The 17,460-nt window shown below is 38.8% G+C and overlaps 1 protein-coding gene across 1 annotated transcript in view; it reads right to left on the bottom strand.

The window, feature by feature from the left end:
* Positions 1–17,460, bottom strand: part of LOC128736530 (methylcytosine dioxygenase TET) — an 80,247-nt gene that overhangs the window by 47,723 nt on the left and 15,064 nt on the right. The window contains exons 2-3 of the mRNA XM_053831014.1: positions 15,355–15,402; positions 6,683–6,768 (exon numbers count right to left, since the gene is read on the bottom strand). Of these exons, the coding sequence (XP_053686989.1) occupies positions 6,683–6,768; positions 15,355–15,402 (134 nt within the window). The remainder of the gene's footprint in view (positions 1–6,682; positions 6,769–15,354; positions 15,403–17,460) is intronic.

Below are 17,460 nucleotides of genomic sequence, written 5' to 3'. Positions count from 1 at the left end.
ATTTAAGTTAAAACTTGATTGATTCTGTGAAACTAAAGTAAGGAACGCATTAATTAGGGGACGCTTATTTTAGTTAGTTGAACATATATGAGCTTAAAATGCAACATCACCCTACTAACACGGTTGTTAGAAAGCAATCGTGGCAACCGATATATGATTAATTCTGGTCATAAATAAGTTTATGCAACTAGAGGTACTGAAGTATTTGTGCTTCTTGGGCAGAAGTTTAAATTTAAAATAGGGACTTTTAGTGGTAAAAGATCGAAAAATTAAAGTTAACAAGGAGATTGGTAATCTGATATCCACCATTTAGTCAACCCATCGTTTGTAATAAGGTAAAACAATCAGTGATTGGATTAGACTGCTTAAAATAGCTTTCTTATTTTATACGAGATAGCCTTGTAGTGCCGAAAATGTCTTTTTTCGGCCTTATGAAAGACCGTTCTTGCGGTTTAATTGATAGTTAGCGTGGTCCTAATATTTTCAGAAATCGCCAATCTTGCTAGTTTTAGGAGCAACGCACTGTGGTTAAACGTTTTTTGCTTTTATTTTGGCCATATAGTGTCTTTTGAACATTTCTTCCGCCCTTCATAAACTGAAAGTATCAAAAGTTAGTCTAACTTTTTTGTGTTAGGAGCTAGAGAGATGGTTTCTTTAACAAAGTTGTAAAAAATATGAAAACGAACAACTTTGTTTAAGAAATAGATTTTGTATCTCTATCGGGTGCAGAGTTATAAAACATTTTCTTTTCAAATTTTTTAAAAATTAGTTTTCCATACTCAATTTTTATTAGTTGCTTTTCAAGAATTCATTATTCTTAACAACGTGTTCGCTAAACGATGCAGTTATACAAGTTTGCAGTATTAAATACTAATTTTGACCTCAGCTTCAATGTGAAACATTGATTTCACGTCTTTACTTGCGTCATTTTACCCCCATTCGTGAAGTTAAGGAAAAATAAAGTCTAAATATCCGATAACTTTGCAAGAAAAATCCCTAGAGATTTATGGCCTTCTGCAAAAACATGTGTTTTGAGCGCTACGATGATTTCTTAGAACAATGTGTTTTTGTAAAACGCAACTAACAAATGTTAAAAATAAAACACTAGAAAAAGACTACTAGAAAAAACTTCCAAAGAAAATGCTGTGTAACTCTGCACCCATTAGAGATAGAAGTATCATTTCTTTTTGCAAAGTTGTTTGCTTTTACATTTTCTATAATTTTTCCGAAGTAATGATGTCTTTATCTTGTAACACAAAAAAATATGATTTTGATTTATATTATAGTAAGCCCTAACCGCCTAGTTCGCTTTGGGATACGATGCAGGCCTGACAGGTCAGTCGTCGTGTGTTCGAATCTCGGCTGAACGGTGCTCCTATATACTAGTCTCGTAATTGTCCTGTACTCTAATAACCGGCTGCGAAGTCTGTCGATAAAGAAAGGTCAAATTCTTTATACCCAGGGCTTTGCTTTGATTGTAACCCATGACTAACTTTTGACACTTTCAGATTATGGCGGATATTCATGCGAACAAAAGCTCCGAAGGCACTATATTGCTAAAATGAAACCAAAAGATGCTAGGAAAGAAATCCAATATCTGCTATCTTGGATCACAGTGCGATGGTGAGACCTAAATTATGGCAATAAAATACATTTTACCCCAATGGTAAAAAATGGTGTAAAACGATCTCTGTTCGAACAAAACAGCACGAAAAAAAACAAACATCGTGAAAAAACTGCAAACCGCATTGAAATGTTTATCAAAATATCTTTCTTTTGGAGAAATCTAGCGCAACGGAATCATCCATCGAGAAAATTAGGGTAAAATGCCTTTAATTGCGTTCAAAACATTAAAAAGTTGATAATAAACAGCCTGTCGTCGGAATTCCACATGAAAATAGCATTTTTATGGCGTAAAACACTGTTTTTATTTCGGCGAAAACCAGCTATACTACAGACTTTTACATCTCTGAACATCGAGAGTTGGATTAAATGCCCTTCATTCGGGATAAAGGGGTATTGGTTCTACCGATTTTCTAAATACCCAGGACAGAATAACTGAGAGTATTTGCAGCTACTTGCAGCGCATTCCGGACAGTTTTCCATCGCAATGTTCTGCGCCTTTTTCTCCCGCAGTTAACATTACTATTCGATTACTTTCATGCTGTCCATTTTGTGTTGCATTTTTTTAAATTATGCACCACCGTGGAAAATCCGGTGGAAAATATTTTTTTTCTGGATAGCTACATTTTCGTTAAAGAATATTTCTTCTGCATTGCTTGGATCCTGGGGTATATTAAGTTCGAAAACAGTCACTGGTAACGCATGTAACTCGTAAACGAAATACGTATCTGTCGCGAGTAAAATTAAGAGTTGTTCATGAGTCAAAATTTTCATTTCATAGTTTCATTGAAAATCAGAGACAAGCAGTGTTGGGCACCGCTAATTCGCTAATTCACCAACCGACTAATCGAGAAACGCAAATTATACTTTATAATTTATACTCAGACTAGCCGAATTGTTGCTGGTCCATAATTCCAAATGTTTATTTTAAAATTAATAAACTGTAAAGCATTTTATCCATTATAATAGATTTTGATCTTAGTTTAATTAAGAAAAGCCGAGTAATATATAAAAATTAGTAATAATTTGTACAGTGATAGATTACAATGCAAGTTGTTGCGATATGCTCAAAAATAAACAGTGACTGTTAATTTGCAGTTTGCAATTAGTGATAAGCGACATTTCCACGATTATCGAGCAAATTGTATCGGTTAGCGAATTAGCCAATTAGCGGTGCCCAACACTGGAGATAAGTATTCTGCCTTCACTTGTGTATTACTGGTAGGGTCACTCATTATGTTATATTTGGTTTTCGTATAATATGGAGAAATCCGTATAACTTTCAACTCAATTTTCTTTTGTTGCAAATTTTATACTCGAATTTTTCATTTGGTGGTTAGCGTGCATCTTTCGGAGTTACGATGGTTCTAAAAATCATCAGTTTTACCAATTTTTGCGTTTAGATTTTTTTTAAATTAATAACCTTTGAACCTTTGGCTGAAGAAACCGGTTCCGTCGGTCAGTTGCAATATATTTCTTCAATCAACTAAAATTAAATGACGTGAAATTCTATTAAATGTAAGTAAATGTTACGTTTTTACTTTTTAAAAATAGCAAATATTTTTTCGAAAACCCTCCTGAGCCCACCTGCCCACATCTTCCCTATCCAGCGCCCATCCAGAATGACCTGACCAGTTTAACACTTAGTTTTGACCGATCTGACTCGGTCGAACGGAACGGTTTTCGAGAGTGTGCACAAAACCCACAACCGGACCGGACCGTATCAGCTGGTTGCTGATCTGAATGCACACAGTACATCCATCCATACCGTTTGGCCGGCCAGCCAGGCCAGGCCAGGGCATTTTATATTCGAATTCATTGAAAAACCTAAATTGTCCATGATTGAAATGTGTTGAACAAAGTGTATGATGAGTTTTAAATTGATAGCGTCGGATAGTCGTCGGTGGCGGCGGAGTGGATTGGTGTGCCTGGCCAGACCTCTGGACCACCGCCACCACCCGGCACCGGAACGGTTCAATTGTTGCACTATGCGGTGGTGATGTTTATTTTTTTTTGTGTTTTTGCCAATAGTGTCGAATCGTGCCGCCCGCCGAAGGTTTGGCTTTGGCCGTTTTTGTTGGTTTGTGCGATGACGGGACTTGGCCATTGCCGGAGTGTGTTTCTTTCCCGCTGTCTCTATATACACACACTTCATGATTTTGCAGCTTTTGCGAGCAAACATATGTTGGTGTTGTTGTTGGTGTTGTTATTGGGAGGATGCAGAGGGCTAGGATCACTAGGAGGGAGGGGGGAATGGAAACGTGACGCGGCGGGAATTGTATGGCAAAGTTGTGAAATTGAACGGGACAACGTGGAGGACACAAAGAGCAGAAGAGAGCTGATGGCTATTGATAGCACTCAAATAAGACAGTGATGAGTAATCGATTTCCGCACTTTTTAATAAACGTCAAGCCCACCGCCAAATTGGAGCACCGCACGAACGAACAAGCGAACGAACGAACGAACGAGCCGCGTCGGACGGAATTCTCTGCTGTGCTGTGTCAACGGGCTGCGATTCAAGGCGCAGAGAATGGGTTTTTATGGGGTACGATTCATTTTACGCCTTTGTTGACGGAACTGTTTTATTGCAACCCGACGACAGTAATTTCTTCTATGGCCGCACTGCACTATCAAGAAAGCGTTATTGATTTACACTGATCATAAAAGCAGGATAATTAGCGTATATAAAGTACATTAATGTAATTTTAGTTGGAATTATTTTTCATTGCCATTTAATTCACTTCAATAGACGTATGTAGCTCGACAGGGTGAGCTGCCACGATTATGTGAGTCTATCAAAAGGCATTCTTATGAAAGCAGTATAATTAAGTAAATGATTGTAAAACATTAACTGAGCCTTCGCAGTTTTGATGATGTTTAAGCCGTTTAAGTATTCTTAGTTGCAATTGAAAAATATTATAGTCTAGTTGTTCACTAATAAATATTGTTTTAGTGGAGTGCTTGATTAAAAAACTATTAATATATAGGTATTTTCAAATAACCCTTCATTAGCTTGAATGTAATGTAATATAGAAACAAATTGTAAAGTCACGTTCATTTAAGAGAAACATTTGAGAGTTGGTTTAGTTCGAAGTGAAGTTGCACTCTCACGATCGAACAAAACAAACTTTCGATCATTCCGCAGCTGCCGGTTTGCCTTCTGTCACATTTAAGGAAACGTGTTCAGTGCAAGTCTTCGGAGGATTAAAATGTTCAGGTTTCTTTCGACCTACGCAAATATTGTCATGGGGTGTGGTGACGCAAATGCACCGCCGCACAGGAATGTCCACACAAATACGTTTGCCACCCACCGTGCTGTGCTACGGCGGAGTTCGCCACCAGCTCCCGCTGAAGAAGGGAAGTATACCTCCTCCCCACCCCGAACGGAAGACACACGCCGAGATGGAACGGAACAATATCGATTTCCTGGTGAAAAATGGAACACGATAATGGCAATCCACCTCATCCATCTTGCACCACCATTACCACACCACTTCCTTCCAGGACGGGGGGAGAAGTCTCTGTCAGAATTCACAAGAAATAGCAAAACCACACGCACACCTACACAGACCGGTGCTCTGGCCGTTTTCCAGCTTCGAGAAGGACGTGCTCGCACTGTAGCTTCCTTTCTCTGCTGTTTGCCGCGGTGCGGTGGAACGGTCCCCATAAGCGAAGGAAAATGATTATAAATGACTCGTAATATATATTTAATCGATACTAATTTACAATTAAATTACATATCAAAAATATTTCCCGAAACGCAAAACGGAAATTGCGTGCTTGTGTGGGTGAAAAATCTTGCCTCCCGCAGCCAACTGAATACACTTCCGTGAAAATGGTGAGGTGTACACACTCATAATCACATTCAAATCTCATCATCATCATCATCATCATCATCAGGACCGGAGCACGATAGCAAGGACTGGATTCCGGCAAATGCCATTTATTGGAGGGGGCACAAAATGCACGTTCCACCATCCGCCATCGTCATCATCTTAAGTACGAAAGCAATTAGGATGGAATTTATGTCCTCCTCTGCCGTAGTTCTGCTGCTGCTGCTGCTTCTTCCCAAGTGCGTGCCTCGGGTTTAGAATTTAGATGGTACTCGCTCGCGAATATGTTGACTGTTGTTGGAATATTTATACTGAAGGACATTAGCTGGCTTTCAAGAAACGGTTCCAAAACACAACAACGAAAGTTAAAGGTCAGCGGAAGAACTTTTCTATTAAATCAGATACATATTCAGATTCTTTCAAAGGAGGCGTATGGTTTATCGTGAATTAATTTAAATTACATTACCAGCTGTTCGGTACAATGTATGCGAGACATCGTGCCGACACCTGATGCTGCTGCTTCGAGGTAAGGGGTTGGAAAAATTTGTGGAATTTCTACGTTTGCGTCATTTTTTATTCACTTTCCTTCTCAGTACGGTTGTAGCCGAGCCGGAATCTGCTAAAGGGTCCCACCGTTTCTACTGTGCGTAAAAAGTTCTCCGTTCGGCTGCGGATTTTATCTTGCGTTGTCGTTTGCGACGACCGACCGTCCCGGTCTGAAGTTTCTTGGAGTTTATGAATGAAATCTTGACCAGCAAGTTTTCACCCGTAGCAGCAGCAGCACCAGCTACTTTCGCGTTCTTTCGACCGTTGTATGTTGTTCTGCTTAATGTTTGTCGGTGGTGGCGGTGGATTTTTATTTTTTCTGTTTTGCAAATTGAAACCGGCTTGAAAACTTTTTCGGTGTGCCGCTCTCTTCTGCTTCTGCTCTTGTGTGATACTCGCAGACAAATCGCGCGCTTCCAATGTACTTCAGTGTGCCCTAAAAATAACTTCATCGGTCTATTTTTCCGTCCGGACGGGAATTCCACAGCTGCAACAGCAAGATTCTAGTCAAAAGAATCGACTCCGACGACGACGCCCCGCTATACACTGAGTCTGACTGTGAGTGGGGAAGGTTTGATCGATAACACGACCCTGTCTGCTTCGTGGCCGACTACTAAACTGGCACACAGCCCCGTCCGTCGGATGGTGGAGTTGCCACTGTGTTGTAAACCGGTCCTTACATCCTCGCCCCCGTGTAGAAGCAGTAGCGATTCGTTGTTCCGGAAATCGGTCGGATGGCTTGGGATCTGTGTCATTCGGGCTGCACCTGTATCGAGATGGGTTGAGTAACAGATACCTACTGCGAACAGCTTTTGCGGAGTTGGTGTTTAAGTTTTTCTTTTCACTCGTGTCGATAATGTTGATGTTTTGTCAAATTATTTAGGTAACTTGCCACATAAGAACATATCTATCTGTTCCTATAGTTGGTTTTCCTAAATATAAAGATATCTGGAAAGCGTGGTGCCCTACTTTCCATCAAGGTTTAAGCACAGCACTGCTCTAGTTTTTTTATTGTCAATTTGTTATTGTTAGCTTTCGCAATTGCTGTGAGTTAAGGTGGAGAAAATGCTAGAAATCTCTTCTCTAGTAATTTTTTGATTCCATATACTTCGCCCATTTTAGACTGAATTGTATCCATTGCCGTTTTAGCTTTGTTATAATTGATACGAAATAAGTCTTAGACGAAATTCTAAGTAAATGGCAAAAATTGAAAATAATAATAAATAAAACAGTCTATGATTATGGCTCAAACATGTAATTGATGTAAGTCCACGCAAGTATGTACATTTCGTCCCTTTAATGTTGAAACCAGAGGTCATGGATTTCATATGTGAGATAAGACGCATGGATTGCATATATAAAACCCGCAAAAATTTAACATTGTCTGTATTGGGATAAATGTGTGAAAACATTTCCGATGAATTGATGCAAACATACATTTTAGTATTAAAAAATGGCAGAAAATGTATTTTTAATACTTAAAAGCATTACAGAACTTAAACGGTAAAAAATTAAATTATTACTAGGGTGAGTCCAAAAGCGAAAGATAGTACATGGCGACCGTGACAGTTTGCGCTACGGCCAAATTGAAAAAGAAAGGGAAATGCGTCACTGGAATTGAGCTCGTGCAGCATCATACTAAGCATCATTCTAACTAAAGACAGAAAAAAAGAAATTTAGTTGGTTTTATCTAGGCAATAAAACCTTTCAGAAGAAGATTAGAAGAAATACCCGAGAAAAGTAGAAAAAGCTAAGTCCTTAGGACACACACAAAGTGCGAAATTGACTGTCAGTGCGCAGACAATTGTGGTTTAAAAATGCCACGACAATCAAAGAATGAAGTAAATGAACTTTGAATCAGCCGGTGCTGAATTTGACAAATTATTTATCAGTGCGCGGAATCCTGAACTGAATTGAATCGGAGCAAAGTTAAAACAGACTTAAGTTAACAACGAAATGCTATTGATATAATATCACACACACGATACCGTAGATAACACGACTGCCAGACCACTTAAAATCGATCAAAGAAATCAATTTACATAAAACGACGACGGTTTATATAAATTTCGAAGTCATGTAAAAGAAACAACGTGAAATCCGTAATTCTCGTAAAAAACGCTGTAAAAAGCCGCGTAAATTCAAAATTTGTGTAAAAGATCGTGTAAATTTAGAAATTTGGATTACAACAGTATAAATTCTGGAGTGCGCCAAAAACAAATGTGTAGATTCGGAAATTCCTGTTTACAAAACCACAAATTAATCGAAATTGGCAAAAGAAAAACATGTAAGTTCTAAAATACTGCATAAAAAATCCGCGTAAATTCCGTAAATTGGCAGAAACTCCCAAAGAATCCGAAATTTGCGTAAAAAGTAGCAGAAATTTTGCAAATATAAAAATCGTGTAAATTTCAAAATTTGTATAAAAACTGCGTTAGTTTCAAAAATAGCGTAAATTTCTCGTAAGACCCCGCATAGACTGCGAAAATCGGTTTAAAAACCTCTTGAGTTTCGAAGTGTATGTAAAAATCTGCGTAAATTGCGAAATACGCGTAACAAGTAAACAGCGTGCATTTTGAAATTCGCGATATATTCCTAACATCGCCTAAAACCGCATAAAGTTCGAAATTCGCTTAAAACCTGCGTCAAATACGAAGTTCAAGGAAAAGGCAATTCATGTAAAAACCGGGTAAATCCCAAAATTCACGAGAAAATTTGTGTAAAAACCGACGTATATTGCAAAATTTTGGTGAAAATCAACCGTGTATATTCTACAATTTGCACAAAAAACCACGTAAATTAAAAAGAACAGCGTAAATTGCAAAATTTGTGTAGAAGTAAACCGCGTTCTATCCTGAAATTCGCGTAAAAATACGAAAATCACAAAAATTTGTGAAAAACCGTACATTTTTAAAATCGCAAAAAACGTGTATATTTCAAAAATCGGGTCAAAGTCCACGTAATTTTCGTAAATTATGTGAAAATTACCTAAAATTATACTATTCGTATTTAAATTTGCGTAAATTGCAAAATTTGTGTGAAAATAAACTGCGTATATTCTGAAATTCCCGTAAAAACGAAATTTACGTGAAAATCCACGTAAATTGCAAAATTTGTGTAAAAATAATCCAGCGCATTTTAATAAATTCGCGTAAATTCCAGACATCGCGTGAAAAACCGCATAAATTCCGAAGTTCGCGTAAAAAAAACATGTAAATTTCTAAATTTGCGTAAAAACCCGCGAAAAATGAAAAATGCAGGTAAAAATCAGCCGCGTATGGTCTAAAATTTACATAAAAAATCGCGTAAACTTAATCCGCATAAACTGCAAAATTTGTGCAAAAGTAACTCGCGTTTTATCCTGCAATTCACGTAAAACCACGTAAATCCCAAACATGTGCAAAAAAATCGCGATTTAAAAATTCGTGTAAAAACCTGTGTAAATTTCAAAATTCCCGTAAATATAAAAATTCACCCTTAAATTCGCGTAATTTTCGAAATTTACGTAAAAGCTTGCGTAAATTTTATTATTCGGACAAAAATTTGCGTAAATTGTAAAATTTGTGTGAAAATAAACCGCGTGTATTCTAAAATTCCCGCGTAAATTGTGAAATTCGAGTGAAAATAAGCCGAATATATTCTAAAATTTGTGTAAAAAATCACGTAGATTACGTAGATCGTATAAAAACCACGACAGTTTCGAAATTCGGGTATAAAAAAACACGCAAGTTTCCAAATTGGCGTAAAATATCATTTGAGAAATTGAGTAAATTTAGAAATTTGCGTAAAACGCTGCGTTAACCCTCTAACGGGCAACATCGTAAAAACGATGCGATCAAGCTAATGACTATATTATCATAAAAGTGCACTCAAAAGAACCTTAAATTCTGATTTTCATGCAAAAATAATTATCTGGAGGAGCGCTAGGTTACAAAAAATCCAATTTCTCTTTTTCGTTTTTCATGTCTAACGGTCTACCCAGATATTTTTTCAATTCAAATACATTATAAAATTGAAATAAAGCATGAAATTTACTCATAGAAAAATTTTAAGGTCAATCATTTTGTTCTAGATATCCTTTTTCTCGAAAAGTAAAAAAGGAAATATTCGCGCATTAATTATTTTCGAAATTTTTCGGAATTTTTGTTTTTGAAAGATGATAACTTTTGAATGCATAGTCATAGTCAGAATGTTGTGATATTAATATCAAAATGTCAAGAAATCTATTCTGAACACATTTTGCGTCTTGTCAATTCAAAACAAATTTCGTATGCAATTCTGGAACACCAAAAGCGAAGGCCGTCTTACCCGTTAGAGGTCTTACCCGTTAGGGTTAGAGGGTTAATCGCAAAACTTGGGCAAAAATAAGCAGCGTATAATCTAGAATTCGTCTAAAACATCGCGCACATTCTGTAAATCGCAAAAAACCGCGTAAATTTCAAAAAATCGGGTCGAAATCCGCGTAATTATTGAAATTTACATAAAAACCGGCATAGACACGAATGCTCCGAAAGGTGTAAAGTGTCTCTAATAAACAAACAAACACACATAAAAACCCGCGTCAAATTAAATATAGGCATAAAAAGTTGCGTAAAAATAAACCGCGTATATTCTAAAATTCACGTAAAAATCGGATAAATTTCGAAATTTGCGTAATAACCCGCATAGATTGCGCGTAATTTTCAAAAATCCCATAAAAATCTGCGTAAATTGTAAAACTTGTGTGAAAATATACCGCGTATATTTTGAAATTCACGTAAAAACAGCGTAAATTGCAAAATTTGTGTAACAAATACGCCGAGTATATTAAAAAAATTGCGTAAAAATCCACGTAAGTTCTGTACTTTACGTGAAAGGCCACTTACAAAAACAAAAAGCGGCATAAATTGCAAATTACGGCTAAAAATAAACCGTCTAAATTCTAACATTTGCGCGAAAAATCGCGTAAATTTCAAACATCACATAAAACCGGGTAATTTTTGAAATTTACGTAAAACTTATTATAAATTTGCGTAAAAATGGGTAAATTATAGACATCGCAATGCAGTTTTACATTAATTTCGAAATTTGCATAAAAACCCGTGTGAATCGCAAAATGCTGGTGAAAATCAGTCGCGTATATTCTAAAATTTGCAAAAAAAAACCGCGTAAATTTGAAAATTTGCAAAAAAATCCGCATAAAATGCATAATTTGTGTAAAAGTAAATCGCGTTCTTTCCGGAAATTTGCTTAAAGCACGTAAATCCTAAAAATTCATGAAAAAACCCACGTAAATGGCGAAATTCAAGTAAAAATAATATTCTGAATATCGTGTAAAAATTGAAAATTTGCAATTTGTATAGAACCCCCGCGTAAATTGCAAAATTTGGATAAAAATAAGCCACGTATAATGTAAAATTTGCCTAAAAATCACAAAAAGACGCGTGAATTTCAAAAATTGGGTTGAAAACCGCGTAATTTTCGAAAATGACATGAAACCCCGTGTAAAATTTAGTATTCGCGTAATAATTTGCGTAAAAATAAATCGCGTTTATTCTGAAATTTTCGTAAAAAAATTGCGTAAATTACAGACATCGCGTTAATTAAAAAATTTGCGTAAAACTCGTCAAGTTTTTGGTAAAAATCAGCCGCGTATTTTTTAAAATTTGCTCGAAAAACCAAAAATTGAAAAAATTGCCTAAAAATCCGCATAAATTGCAAAATTAGTGTAAAAGTAAACTGCTGTCGATCCAGAGATTCGCTAAAACACGTAAATCCCAAAAATTTACGAAAAAAACTGCGTAAATTGCAAAATTTGAGTAAAAATAAATCGTGCATATTCCAAAATTTACGTGAAAAACCGCGTTAATTGCAAAAATTTCCTAAAAAAGTTCGTAATTTTCGAAATTTACGTTAAAACTTGTGTAAATTGCAAAATTTGTGTAAAAATAAACCGCGTATATTTAAAAATTCATGTTAAACCCAAAAATTCACAATTACAAAATTTGTGTAATGAACGCGTGAATTCCGAAATTGCCAAAAACCAAAAAATAAAACACCTAAATTCCAAAACTTTCAGAATCGACTATGAATTGGAAAAGGCAACTAGGAAAAGGCAACTAGGAACACCCATCATAGTTTTTACCATCCCAAACCGCTGCCTAGCGCCTCCACGTGGCCATACCAGGAAATATGTATATCTATTTGTAATTCAGTAGCCAAACTAGGAGCAGCGTGGGACGTGTGGTTTTCAGTTCCTGATCTTATAACTGTAGTTTTAGAAAATCATTGAACTTTTTTTGTCATATATTATTTGCATATTATTTAAACTAATATGTTTGTTATTTGGAGTCTGCAATCTATTTTCAGAGAGCGAAATAAGGTGCTATGTCCTTGACCTGTAGTTCATCTTGACCTTGACCTTGAACTCATCTAGGGCCCGGAATATCACGCAACCTTTATTAGCAATACTCCCAAGCAGATACTCCCAATGATTATAAATGTATAATATAGGAAGCGTTTGTTACGGGAGGACCATGCTTTTATCCTTCCGCCCAATTTCAAGAAGTTGAATGGACTATCATTTCCCAACGGGTATCATTTCCGATTCCGCTTGATTTCTTGGAATTGTCTCGGCGGTACATGCCTGGCAATTGGCAACGACCATCGACAAGAAAAATGATAGATTCATGTAATCGTCTTTTTACAGGATTCTTGCAGGAATTGGCTACGTTAGTCCAGTCGCCCAGTCGAGGATTTACCGTCTTCTGATCCACAAACTGTTGTAGCTATTTGGATACTCCAGTTCTAGATAACCGGTTATGATGAAACTCTTGTCAAAGTTGCAAGTAGCTCCAAGAAGAAAGAAACTAATTAGCTATCAATTAATTACTCGTAAAAATCCTTCAAGGGTGTTATTACCAAGAAGATACAGGGTGAAAGATCAAGAATTCTATCAGAAAATTTAATATTAACTTTTGAGTTTTCGTCTGCCTGCCCCTCTTACCGGTGCGGTGATAGATTTAGCGGAACGAGATTCCTAAATCAACATAGCACATCATAATCATCGTCCATACGTTTGCTCTATGATGGTTCGTAAAATCACAAACGAAGATGTTTGGCTTTTATTTTGCGAAATAATGAGTTTAGTTGCCCATCGGCTATCCGTCGCACTGCCATGCTGTGCCGTACTACTGTTGTCTGTCTGCTTAGCGTAGGAAATTCCGCACCGGGTTGGCAAACACACATATTTCAAATTGCTTGTTGCTCAACCCGTGATACTGAAATGTACGTACTAACCATTTCGAAAGTGCACGCTGCCTGCAGTTGTTTCTCGTTGTTTCACGCGGTAAATATTTTTAGCCAACTATCTTAAAATAATTATTAATTGCACCAATAGCAGCAGACAAGTCGTTTACTTTAGCGGGCCTGTATTTGTGTGTTTGGCAGATGTGCTCCGTAGTACCACTAACCAGCACTGCGGAAGGGCGCGACTCGGTATCTTTTCTACCGGCCCGTTCCGATGTGAAACGCAATGGCGTGTGTAATTTTGAAAAATGACTGCTTTTTAATTGCAGTCTGTCTGGGACGATGGGAAAATAATCGTCACATGATTGGAGGTCTCTGCTTTGCTGCTCGATCCAATCCAGGAATGCCATAAGTAACCGCAATTTTTACTGATTGCAGCTGATTCGAGACGGAAAATTGGTGGGGCCGCGCACTAAATCTTGGTGGAGAGCGCTATAACACATTTATTTCCCCCGCCAGCGGAGGACATAAACCTTCACACAGCAGCATGCAGCGCGAGAGCGGCATAATTGGATTTAGATTTCCAGGAAACCTGAATTACGCCCGAATCAAGCTCGGTTTATATTTATTTCTCTAATTAGTTTCCTTCATCCTCGGGGTATATCTTAGTTTTACTTTTTTATTATTCAGTTTTATTATCACTAAACCTTGCCGCAAACGAAAGCGCTTTTTTCCCGCCACGACACCGGGCGGCGGACGGATGGTTCGCTTCTTGGAAGAAACCGCCGCCGAGGCCGAAGCCGAAGTCCTATAGTTCACTAGGACGGACACGGCTCGCCTAACCAAGATCGACTGCCTAATTGTTTAATTACCTACGGGGTCTTTGCCGGGCCGGGGCCCGGTTGTCACCGCCGTCGGCAGCGGGATTTGCCTTATCTGGTCCTACAGCAGCGGGGTAATAAAATTTCGCTGCGCGAAACGCTAAATGGTAAATGAACAAAAAAAAAATCCTAATTTGATGTTAATGTCGTTTCGTTGTTGAGAGAAATTGCGGTGTTTACTTTCGACCTGCGCTCTTTCGCTGATTATCGGACAGCGTTGATTGATGTTTGGGCTGAATTCGGTTCATCAAAAGACGTAATTGTTAGAACGGATTTTCCAAAATTCGGTGATAATTTTTAGGGTTCAAGTCCCCATGTTATCACAACTTTTTTTTTGTGGGTCTGGAGTGAGCAAGAAATTAAGCAAACACCTTTCTTAGTTAATTGGTTTCAACAGCGGTTCCATCAACAAAGTGTCGCCGCAGACGGTTCTTATCAAAGATGCTAAACTGACAAACGCCGTGTGTGTGTGTTTGGAAAGAAAGGCACATAAGCCGCCACTTACACGTGTACTCGAGCGCTCAGCGTAAAGTGTGCAGACTAGGCACTCCTAGCGGTTGTGATGCGTACACAGTGGCCTCTCGAGAACGGTACTCCATCTTTCCGCAAACACTTAGGGGGGCGTCGTGAGCACATTCCGAGCCACAGACACACATACACGCAGTCGTAATCGCGAATATTCCCTGGCACAAGCGGCACTCGAATTCACAATTGGCTGCATTCTAACATTTTCCTCTTCTTAGACGATTCCGTTTAGTTTGGCCGAGTCCCGCCCGAGAGCCGCTTGGCATGTCTAGAAAGTTTTACACCCAAGTGAAAAGAGGTCCTAGGTGATCGCTCCTTGAAGCTGGAGCAGCGGGAAATTGAAACGGACCGGGCGGTCGGTGGCGTCCGCGGTGTGAGTAAACCCCGGCGAAAGTTGGATGAAAAGAATTTTAAGTATGGCTTGTTTGGTTCTTCACTTTGGAGATAAGTTTTCCGAAAGCTATTATGCGAAAAGTGTGCGGTTTTTGCATTGTCGGCTCCGTTGGCCTGTGCTGTTGCTACTTGCTGCTGCTGTCGTTACTTTCCTTTCTGTAGGTCGGCTGCTAAACAAGGATAAGACGTTTTAAAACGTCTGACGATGCGATAACGAAAACTGATGTTACAATAAACACAAAATTTAGGGCAGATTCTTTTGATAGGAATGTAAATTATAATAAAGTATCGCTTTTCGAGGAAATGAAAATGGCAATATTACTCACAGATACTTTTGCCGAACCGGGTAAGGATGCATTCTTTTTCGAACTCACCTGGAAAGAGAAAAAAAAAACGAAAACCAAAATTAGTTTTAACAGTTTCAGCGTTCATAATAGCGCGAAGCGCATAAGAGTGTGCTGCCACGGTGATGGAAAACATTGCAAAGTCTGGAAACAATCTTCTGTCAAATTCATCCCGTCACGAATTCCTCGCTCTACAAGGCTAACAGCAGCAATCAACCCATCACGTCTTATGGATTGGCACATGTCCAAGTTCGTTTCGAACCCGACCAGCCACCGTTGCTCTCATCCCCCAAGAACCACAAACGTTAATTGAATCCTGCGCAATTGCCGCTACGTGTGTAATGCACAGAGCTATTCCGGGTCGTAGTCGTAGTCGTCGTCGTCGTCGTCGGTAGAAAACATTTTCTAACGCACTTCAGTCACACAGTCAACATTCCGTCAGAGCGAAGGAAACTAATTAAATTTATACGAGCCTGGTCGGTCCTCTGTTGGACGGCTACAAACTATGGCTACGCGCGTGTGTGCCCCCAACATTTTGTACGCATACATCCTCACGGACGTACGCATGTTCCCTGTCGCTTAGGAGTCGCCTGTCAGACGGACGGACGGACGAACAACGCGCGGTACACGATGTGGAAAATTAAAATCTCTTGACGTGTTTTCTCTTTCTCATTCCGGACAGCATAGTAGGCAGCAGCCGGTGGTGACCGTACGTACCCGACGGAATGGCCATCCGTACGAGTTGAGTTCACCTGGATGGTTTCGCTACTGTAAAATGCAAAAACAGAGTGGCCGGTACAGTGTGGTGTGAAGAAGGGTGGGGGGACGAAGAAGCGAATCATTATTTCCGAGTAAATCCTCTGCGATCCTGTACCTATACTACCTGGCCGAAACCGGCCCGAGAAGCGGAATATTCTCAAGTTGCACCCACCAGAATAATGAAACTAATCATCGGTATCGGAGCGGAAAAAGCTCGTCGAACATCGCAATTGAACCGGTGCGGTGCGGTGCGGTACGATACGGTGGTGGCAAGCATCCGGCATGGGTTGGTTATGCTCTACTCAGTAGGTGGCTTGCTTTGCTTCGAGCAGGAAATGCTTGTTCTGTGTTTTGTTTGGTCGACCCCGGCCGGCCGCCGGGTGGGATAAGCGAACACTGCCTGCGTTGGGGATCCCGGCTGGGATGGAGGGAGCTGTGCACCTTGCGTCACACAGGGCACAGACGTCATGCATTGAATGTCCTGTTCTTGTCGGTGGAAATAAATGCTTAGACGCGAAATTTTGCAACGCAAAATTTAATGGCTTTTGATCACCGTTTTGAGGAGGTAGAACGATAGTTCCGATACCAAAATGAAAACCTATTTTCGTAAAATAAGGAAATACTAAAATTTGAAAATGTTTCGATTTGTGAGCTTCTTCCTATACGGAGAATTTTACGCTCGATTAATCAGAAGAATCAATTTACCGCGATGATTTGACATTCAAATTGAAAAAAATCCAAATTTTCATGTTTCTTTTCTCTCAAAATCTCGTATTGGAAGTCTTATAAGATGTTCACAATGAATGATGCAGTAAATATCCCGCACGGCAGTAACTTGGGCCCACTTCTTTTGTTTATCTTTATGAACGATATTGTCTTAAGCTGCGTGATTTACTACATTTTCAAACCGTTTTATACTGTTGGTGTGAAAGATACAAGATTTTCAGGTGTATAATTTAGTGTTATCGCATTCTACATGTACGTACAGATACCAGCGGCTTCTGAACGCTGAAAGACAACCTTCAGTTCAACCTTTACTTTGTCCACGCGTGATAAGAACCAAACTATTTACTCTATACGCTGAGGAGAATGCCGGGTAGCCTTAGTTTTGCCGCCCGTGCTTGGGAAATTGAAAAATCGTGAAGAAATTAACTTCAAAAGCGAGAAAAATTAATTCACTCTTTGTCAAACGCACGTTTGTCTGCAGCTGCACTGAATATGAATGATCACACTGATGTCTGTGCTAGTAAAACACCTCGTTTTCTTAGCAAATTTACTAAAACTAATAAAAATAAAGCGCGGAATGATGATCAAATTTACTCACACGCG

Source organism: Sabethes cyaneus, chromosome 2, assembly GCF_943734655.1.
Source record: "Sabethes cyaneus chromosome 2, idSabCyanKW18_F2, whole genome shotgun sequence".
In the NCBI taxonomy this organism is placed as follows: domain Eukaryota; kingdom Metazoa; phylum Arthropoda; class Insecta; order Diptera; family Culicidae; genus Sabethes; species Sabethes cyaneus.
The sequence above is the reverse complement of the archived record's forward strand: the minus strand, read 5'-3'. Positions and strand labels throughout refer to the sequence as shown.